We start from the raw sequence: 8,735 nt of genomic DNA on the forward strand, positions 1-8,735 counted from the left end.
CTACGACCCGAGCCCGGCGGTCTCCCATAGCTCCAGCTTCCACCACCAGCCCCATCCCTCGGCCCCTGAATCCCCCGCGACCTACTACCCGAGTCCGGCGATCTCCCCTAGCTCCAGCTTCCACCATCAGCCCCATGCCTCGGCCCCCGAATCACCCGCGGCCTCCACACCGCACTATCCCATCGTCGATGGGTTCGCCAACATGCACCTCTCCGGCCGCCATGACTACACGCCGGTGCCCATGTCATCGCCCTCCGTACTACCGCATTCTGCCTCCTTCTCAAACGGTGGAGGGATGCAGATGGTGCCGTACGGTACCGTGGCCGGAGGGTCACAGCATGGCAGCACGAGGGCGTCGCTGAAAGTGGTGCTGCTCCATGGCAGCCTCGACATTTGGGTGCACGAGGCCAAGAACCTCCCCAACAAGGACATGTTCTCCAAGAGGGTCAGCGAGCTCCTCTCCGTAGGCGGCAAGTCCAACTCTAAAATGACAAGCGACCCCTACGTTACCATCCAGGTCTCCTATGCCACCGTCGCTCGCACCTACGTCGTTTCCAATAGCGAGAACCCCGTTTGGGCGCAGAACTTCCATGTGCCTGTTGGCCATGAGGCTGCTGAGGTTGAGTTCGTCGTCAAGGACAGCGATGTCTTCGGAGCTCAGCTCATGGGAACTGTGGCCATCCCTGCCGAGAATCTCCTTTCTGGGGACAGGATTGAGGGCATCTACCCTGTGCTAGAGCCCAATGGCAAGCCGTGCGCTCCTGGTGCTGTATTACAGCTCTCTATTCAGTACATCCCAGTGGCTCGCCTTACAATGTACCACCATGGTGTCATTGCTGGTCCGGACTGCCTTGGAGTGCCCAATACTTACTTCCCGCTGCGCCGTGGCATGAGGGTGACCCTCTATCAGGATGCACATGTGCCCGATGGTTCTCTCCCAGATATCTGGCTTGATCATGGATTGCGCTACCAACACGGGCAATGCTGGCGTGACATGTACAATGCCATAAGCCAGGCACGGCGGTTGATTTACATTGTGGGTTGGTCAGTGTTCCACACGATCGACCTCATAAGGGATGGAGCTGAGAAGGCACCATCACTTGGGGACCTGTTGAAGATGAAGTCGCAGGAAGGCGTTAGGGTATTGCTTCTTGTATGGGATGATCCAACGTCAAGGAGTATTCTCGGCTTTAAGATGGTATGAATTATTCATAGAGTCCAAATTGCTGTCTCGAGGTCTTTACACTACATGAAGAACTTTTTTTTGAGGGACAGTACATGAACAACATATCTTGCATTCAAACTGATAATTTATAGAACAACATTGTTATATCTTTTCAAATGTTTAGATGCTCACCTTATTAAAGGATGGCATAGCCCATACATGTTTGTTGCTGTAAACATACCATCATATCTAATGTTATCAAGTAAAGGAGTTACTAAAATATCTTAGCTGTCATATTAAACAATATCGAGAGGATATTCCTGAAACTACTGTCTGTATTTTCTATGTTATTTTCGTTAGATGCATATTCCATGTCTGGCCCCATTCCTGATTTTGGGAATTGATGTACTTGTAGGATGGTTTCATGGGCACACGAGATGAGGAAACACGTCGGTTTTTCAAGCACTCTTCAGTTCAAGTATTACTTTGCCCAAGATCTGCTGGGAAGCGTCACAGCTGGGTGAAACAGCAGGTTATCCCTGCCGCGATGGCCCACAACTTATCCATTATAATAGATAATTTGTTTCACTGAAACTATATGTTCACGGCACGTAGTGAATGTGAATGGTTTCATTTATCTACCAGCCATGACTTATGTATCCTTGGATGTTACTCCATATGATATATCATGCTGTTGTGTTATATACTTCCGAGTAGGTTCACTGTTTGGCCAGTAAAATAAATATAATATATCTAATCACAAAATGCAGTTCTATGGTATATCAAGTATTATATTGTACCAATCATTAGTGCCATTTGTTTAACATATGAAGGTCTTGAAAACCAGGAAACAGGAACCATTTTTACTCATCATCAGAAAACAGTTATTGTGGATGCTGATGCCGGCAATTATAGGAGAAAAATAATTGCTTTTGTCGGAGGTCTTGATTTGTGTGGTGGGCGCTATGATACACCTGGGCATCCTCTGTTTCAGACTCTTCAAACTTCACACAAGGAGGATTATTACAATCCAAACTTTGCTGTAAGTTTCTGATTCCTTATCATATACTTGTGTCTTGAAGCAGATTGTTTAGAAAGACATATACTTGTGTGTTGGTTCAGTTTCTCATGTACTGAGTAACAGTTACCATAGTCTTAATTTTGAGAAGAGTAGGAACCTTTTGTGATGTTTGGTTCTTAGTCATCAGAAGGAGATCATCTTGTACTAGGAATAATAATTGCATGTCACCATATTCTCAGTTTATTTTTGTCACTGCTCTGAAAGTATTTGCCCTTGTCATCTGCTTGCAGACAGTTGATGCCCGTGGCCCAAGGGAACCATGGCATGACTTGCATTCCAGGATCGACGGTCCAGCAGCTTATGATGTTCTGAAGAACTTTGAGGAGCGTTGGTTGAAGGCATCCAAACGCCATGGGATTAAAAAGTTGGGGAAATCAAACGATGATGCACTTCTCAAGATTGAAAGAATACATGATATTGTAAACATTGATGATGCAATTTATTTTAGCGACAATGACCCAGAGACATGGCATGTTCAGGTATTTACAGTTTTCTGTAATGGGAGATTCAAAGTGTTTTCCTTCTTGTTTTGACTCAGGCATTCAACTCTCCTAGTCTCTTTTTACTTTACAAAATAGGTGTTTCGCTCTATTGACTCAAACTCTGCCAAGGGATTTCCAAAGGACCCACGAGTAGCAACCATGAAGGTAACTGATAAACCGAAACACAGCATGACATTATATTCTACAGTTTGTGCTGCTGACTAACACTTTTATTTTTGCTAACAGAATCTTGTCTGTGGGAAGAATGTACTAATTGATATGAGCATACATACAGCTTATGTGAATGCCATCAGGGCAGCCCAACACTTTATTTACATTGAGAACCAATACTTCATCGGTTCTTCATTTAATTGGGATTCAAACAAAGATATTGGTAAGCATGTTCTAGAGTTCTCTGTTTCTTCTTTTGAATGATCTGACTAATGAACAGACACCCATCCTTAGAAGAATATTAGTGCACAGTCCAGTTGTATTCATTTCTGATACAACTCCTTGATTCTGTGTCCATCTAATGAAAATGCAGAATGTACCAAATTCTTTGACTGATCCCAACTCATGATGGTAAAATTGTTGTCTTTCAGGGGCTAACAATTTGGTACCAATTGAAATTGCTCTCAAAATTGCAAACAAGATTAAGGCAAAAGAGAGGTTTTCTGCATACATAGTAGTTCCTATGTGGCCCGAGGGTAATCCAACTGGTGCTCCTACACAAAGAATTCTTTACTGGCAGGTTCGATTAAGCACCCTTGTTCTTCCTAATTTGTTCTGGTGGAGCATACCCAGTCTGTTTATATTGCGTAATCACTTGTTTTGTCTTTCTCTTATATTGTAGAACAAAACAATGCAAATGATGTATGAGACAATATATAAGGCCTTGAAAGAAGTAGGTCTGGATGATATATATGAGCCTCAGGATTATTTGAACTTCTTTTGTCTTGGCAATCGTGAAATTGGGGACAGCCCTAGTACTCCAAGTACTGCAAATAATCCTCAGGTGTGAATTTCTCTCTTGTTTTTCTTTCAAGTTTCAACACGCTATGCTGGCTCTAACCTGCAGTTTTGGTTTGTTCCAGTAAGGTTGAACTGGTTTAGTTTCAATCATGATAATAAAGAGAGTAGTCATGACACGTTGAGCTTATGTGACCTTAGCATGAACCGAGTTTCTGTTATTCTTGGTAAAATATTGACATGATTCTGGTAGCCTTTATGATGCATGATGCACCACAGCATCAAAGTGTCAGTTTCTTTCTGCCACTGGCTCTTTGCGGATGAATCTTACTGTGAACGACCATATCCCTAGTTCTTAAAAGTAACTTGATAGAAGGTCTTGTTCTTTTGGTCATACATGTAGACCAAATGGCCAATGCATACAACTGAGTTTTTCTGCCAGAGACTACTTGAGCACTTTTGCTTAAGACAGGCCTTTGGATGAACAATTGAAGTGATTTCGCAAGTTATGTTGATGCTCTGCCAAAATTTTACATTTTTTGTGGGGATAGTTTGAACTTCTCAGTATTTGAATTTTCACTGGTTATTTGATGTACTAGTTGTTGTGACATGAAACTTATTTTTACTTGCTATTCAGGATCAAGCTAGGAAAAATAGGAGATTCATGGTTTATGTACATTCAAAAGGTATGATTGTAGATGATGAATATGTGATCATTGGATCAGCTAATATCAACCAGAGGTCGATGGAAGGGATCAGAGATACTGAGATTGCAATGGGAGCATATCAACCACAGTATACATGGGCAAATAAAATTTCTGCTCCGCGTGGACAGGTAATGCCTCATGTTTCAAGTTCAAGCTGCTGAATCACATCTTTTGGTACCTGCAGAAGACAGGTGTTTTCATGAGCTTGCATTTTGAGATTGTGCCTGCAGATTTTGTACTTGTCTTCCTGATGTTATGCGTTGCTTAGAACTGCTGCTTCATTACAATTGTTTCACCTTATTTAGAGAGACTGCCTCCAACTACACCCATTTAACATTTACCTTTTTTTCAATTATATATACACTAAACTATAGACATGTAATGACACATAAATACTGTTGGTGGCAATTCTACAAGTACAGTTATGTGAATATAAATACTAATATGTGCATTCTAAAACAGCAAGTGAAAAAGGTTGTCGGGGTATATCATCTCATCTCTTAGGGTAATAATCTAGTTATGACGCAGCTGGTATTTCTGGATTATACTCTTAAATCAAGTTTGGTGATTTTTTATGTAGATTTATGGCTACAGAATGTCCCTCTGGGCTGAGCATATTGGAATTATCGAGGAAGACTTTAACCATCCAGAGAGCCTAGAGTGCATGAGGCGGGTTCGTCAACTCGGGCAACATAACTGGGATCAGTTCTTTGCAAATGAGGTGACTGAGATGAGAGGCCACCTCCTCAAGTACCCTGTAAGTGTTGACCGTAAAGGCAAGGTGAAACCCTTGCCAGGATGTGCGACATTCCCAGACATGGGCGGAAACATTTGTGGCTCCTTCACGGCCATCCAAGAAAACCTCACTATATGAATTATTCTTATGCAAGCATGCAATTGTTGGTGACTTCTTGGGTATTCTGGACAACAGAGATGCCGAAGTAGCATTTTCTGGTTCCTGATAACATAGGTAGGGAGAGAATTTCGCAAGCCAATATATAGGTAGCAGGCAAGTAGGGCAAGTTGGAAACAAGGAAAAAAAATGTTCAAGTCATTTCTGCCTTTGGCTGTTCCATTCTTAACTCATCATGTTCCTTTGACATGTACTCGGTCCCTGTATAGATAAGATGATGGCTTGCTGGATCCCTCTGAAGGGAACCTGGCGTTTGTAGCATGTAACAACCACCAAGTAAAATAGTGGTATGTAATTTCATGAAATTAAGTTTCTAGTACAAAACTGTAAATGCATCCTGCACAGTATTCTGGTTTGCTACTCTTGTTATCAATGGAAATTGGTAGGTGGATGTGGCAACCGGTTTCCAATTTTTTTGATCGAAGTATTGTTGCTTGAACCACCGTCATGCCTTTGCAACATAAGTTTTTCCTTCTTATTTTGCAATGCAGAGAAATGCATGTTAAAGGGATGACTGGGTTTCATAATAATCAACAAACAGGCACTAAAAGACTATGCCTAGAGAATAAGTGGAAAAAAACAAATTAATCTGTCTAAACCAGGTTCCCCAAATACAATATTATGCCATGAATTACATTCAAATATGGCTCCTTGAAATATCATTTCCTCCATCTCTCGGCCTGAATCTTTATGCCCATATACCTGTACAGATTTACAACAGTTGTGTTAGTTGAGTTCATTCAGATCAGTATAATTGCGGGGGTGATTTGAGAGTTGCGTTTACCTGCCGAGCATCATGACGGTGGCCTGCGGGTTGGTGCCGGGGGAGTACCTGAAGGTGGAGCTGTCGATGACCCTGAGCCCCCTGACCCCGAACACCCGGTAGTTGTCGTCGACGACGGCGCCGACGTGGCACCCGCCGTGGTAGTGCCAGATGGTCATGACGGTCTCCCTGCAGTACTGCTCCGGCGAGCGGGAGTCGTTGACGTGGCGCGGCAGCAGGTTGACGGGGAAGTTGGCCGAGTCGGTGAAGATGGACTCCACGGTGGTGTTGGCGTAGGTGAAGTTGGAGAAGGCGCGCGACTGGATCACCCGCTCGATCGTCTGGATCCCCCGGACGCACCGCTCCAGGTCCTCCGCCTCCTGGAAGTAGTTGAAGGTCACGGCCGGGTTGGCGCGCGGGTCGGTGCTGCGCAGCTCGATGTGCCCCGTCGACACCGGCCCCAGGATCTTCTCCAGGATGAAGCCGCCCCGGAACGCCCGCCTGTCCAGCCGCCGCATCGCCTCCGCCGCGCGCTGCAGCGCCTCCGGCGTCCTCTGCCCCGGCGGCAGCGTGCCGAGCTGCCCGGTCTGCGGGGAGAAGAGCCCGAAGCTGGCCAGCCGGCGGGCGCCGTTGGACACCGGGATGCCGAACTCGGAGCCGCTCACGCCCTCGATGAAGCTGCCGGACTTGGTGATCCCGACGACCTGCACCAGGGACAGCCCCACCGGCACCGGCGACGGGATGAAGACCGAGTTCATGGGGTTGTCGGCCACGCCCTGCCCGACCATGGGCTGGTCCACCAGCACCTGGATGCTGTGCGCCTCCAGGTGCACCTGCGGGCCCACGCCGCTCAGCATCAGCAGCTGCGGGCTCCCCAGCGTCCCCGCCGACAGGATCACCTCGTTCTTGCCCCCGTCCCGGAGGTACACCCGGTGCTGCACCCCCAGCGGGTCCGCGAACACCACCCCGTACGCCACCGGGTACGGCACCCCCTCCTGGCTCCTGAACAGGACCCGCGACACCGTGGCGTAGAGCACCACGGTGAGCCCCCGCGGCCGGGCGTGCCGGAGGAAGTCGGCGGCCGTGTGGCGCTGCCCGTTGTTGTCGAAGATGGTGCCGCCGATCTTGGTCCCCGTGACGTGGTCGAAGGTGAAGCCGTTGTCGGGGGTGACGCCGGCCTCCAGCAGCGCGTCCCGGAGCGCGGCCTGCCACGGCGGCACGTCCGGGCGGAACACCAGCGCGCGCTCCACCCACCGGTACGACGAGTTGACGAGGCCGGCGTCCCACCCGGCCGTGCGCACGTACTCGTTGCTGGCCCGCGTGTAGAACCCGGCGTTGAGGCAGCTCCCGCCGCCCAGCACCCGCGCCCGCGCGTTCACCACGCCGTCCGTGGACACGAACCGCTGCGCCGGGGACGCCAGCGACGTGTCGGCCAGCGCGTCCGTGAAGTGCTCCTGGTTGGACATGTTGCGGTAGGGGAGGCCCCCGCGCTCCAGCAGCAGCACCCGCGAGTGCTCCGACAGCGTCGCCGCCAGCGGGCACCCGGACGTGCCGCCGCCCACCACGATGTAGTTGTAGTGCGACACCAGCGGCGCGTCCTGCGCGTGCTGCACGAACCGCAGGTTCTCCAGTTGCTCTGCACACGCACGCCACCATCGGTCATTGATCATGATAACAGACACAGGCACGTACTCCGTACTAGCTGACATGCAAAACCCCGAACACACGCACCATCCTCCGAGAGCGCGACGACGCAGAGCGCGCCAAGGACGGCGGCGGCGAGCACCAGCGCCGGCGATCTCGCGCGGCCAAGTGCCATTTGCGCCGGCGAGCTCGGCATCCTTTGCGCTTCAGGGACGCGAAAAGTTCGCTTGGTTTATAAACCTCGAGTTAGCGCGCGGGTAGATCGAGGGTAGATGTGTTAAATAATGCGGAGGCGGTTGCAGTGCAAAGAACAGCCCCATAAACTTGTGTCAGTATAGAAAGGGAATGGTTATATCAAATGGAATGCATCGGTTGTGAAATGCAGAAGTGATGAACTTTCTTTTTAGACGGGAGGAGCTGTTGAGTATATCATATCAAATGCGATGAAGCAGCAAGGGGGAGGGTTTACTGGCCGATCTTGAGACGGTTTTGCGCGTGCACTATATTTTTCCCGAAAAAACTATACTCCCTCCATTTTTATATACAAGCACAAATACATATTACAGGTACCAAGGCAAAACTATGATGTAAGGAGATCGGTCCAAACTATAAGAAAATAATAAAATACCAAGAAAAACCTAGAAACTAAAAAAAAGCGGTAAAGATAATCTGGCGAACGTTCGCCAGAAACCAATCCCCAACGTATGCCCCATGGAACGGATGTCAGTTCCTGAAGAAATTTGCCTCAAATAAATGAACTGACAAAATAAATGAACGGATGTCAGTTCCTGAAGCAGTCTGGATGCGAGGCGGCCCCCTAGATCGATGGCGCGGAGCGCCCCATGGAGCCAGCCGCGGGTGGCCAACACAACACTGACAGGCAGATCTAGTCGGCCCATCACGCGCAGATCAACCAACAAGAGGGCATAAACTGGTGTGACCGAAAACACCACATCATGATGGATCCGACCGCGTCCGCACCTCCTCGTCATGGACCCAGAGGCAAGCAGT

The 8,735-nt window shown here is 48.3% G+C and overlaps 2 protein-coding genes across 2 annotated transcripts; one reads left to right on the top strand and one right to left on the bottom strand.

The window, feature by feature from the left end:
* Positions 1–6: 6 nt before the first annotated feature.
* On the top strand, positions 7–5,713 carry LOC119272441 (phospholipase D beta 1-like). The gene is made up of 10 exons (XM_037553933.1): positions 7–1,198; positions 1,581–1,697; positions 2,013–2,207; positions 2,477–2,725; positions 2,825–2,893; positions 2,975–3,122; positions 3,331–3,479; positions 3,582–3,743; positions 4,335–4,532; positions 4,985–5,713. Exons 1-10 carry the CDS (start codon positions 203–205, stop codon positions 5,276–5,278), a joined length of 2,577 nt encoding a protein of 858 aa, XP_037409830.1. The 5' UTR covers positions 7–202; the 3' UTR covers positions 5,279–5,713.
* Positions 5,714–5,883: 170 nt separating this feature from the next.
* Positions 5,884–8,011, bottom strand: LOC119272451 (protein HOTHEAD-like). Its single transcript, XM_037553941.1, has 3 exons — positions 7,812–8,011; positions 6,102–7,716; positions 5,884–6,019 (listed from the first exon to the last, which is right to left on the bottom strand). The coding sequence occupies exons 1-3, from the start codon at positions 7,918–7,920 to the stop codon at positions 5,977–5,979; spliced, it is 1,767 nt and encodes a 588-aa protein (XP_037409838.1). The 5' UTR covers positions 7,921–8,011; the 3' UTR covers positions 5,884–5,976.
* Positions 8,012–8,735: the final 724 nt, after the last annotated feature.

Source organism: Triticum dicoccoides, chromosome 1A, assembly GCF_002162155.2.
Source record: "Triticum dicoccoides isolate Atlit2015 ecotype Zavitan chromosome 1A, WEW_v2.0, whole genome shotgun sequence".
NCBI lineage: Eukaryota > Viridiplantae > Streptophyta > Magnoliopsida > Poales > Poaceae > Triticum > Triticum dicoccoides.

What these genes read in the sequence shown, in the direction of transcription:
- LOC119272451 (XM_037553941.1), bottom strand. Translation starts at nt 7,920, where the DNA reads ATGCCGAGCTCGCCGGCGCAAATGGCACTTGGCCGCGCGAGATCGCCG. An exon ending in CGTCGCGCTCTCGGAGGATG is followed by an intron (nt 7,717 to 7,811) that starts GTGCGTGTGTTC and finishes GTGCGTGTGCAG; the next exon opens with AGCAACTGGAGAACCTGCGG. An exon ending in ACCGTCATGATGCTCGGCAG is followed by an intron (nt 6,020 to 6,101) that starts GTAAACGCAACT and finishes AAATCTGTACAG; the next exon opens with GTATATGGGCATAAAGATTC.
- LOC119272441 (XM_037553933.1), top strand. Translation starts at nt 203, where the DNA reads ATGCACCTCTCCGGCCGCCATGACTACACGCCGGTGCCCATGTCATCG. An exon ending in ATTACAATCCAAACTTTGCT is followed by an intron (nt 2,208 to 2,476) that starts GTAAGTTTCTGA and finishes ATCTGCTTGCAG; the next exon opens with ACAGTTGATGCCCGTGGCCC. An exon ending in TTTCTGCTCCGCGTGGACAG is followed by an intron (nt 4,533 to 4,984) that starts GTAATGCCTCAT and finishes TTTTTTATGTAG; the next exon opens with ATTTATGGCTACAGAATGTC.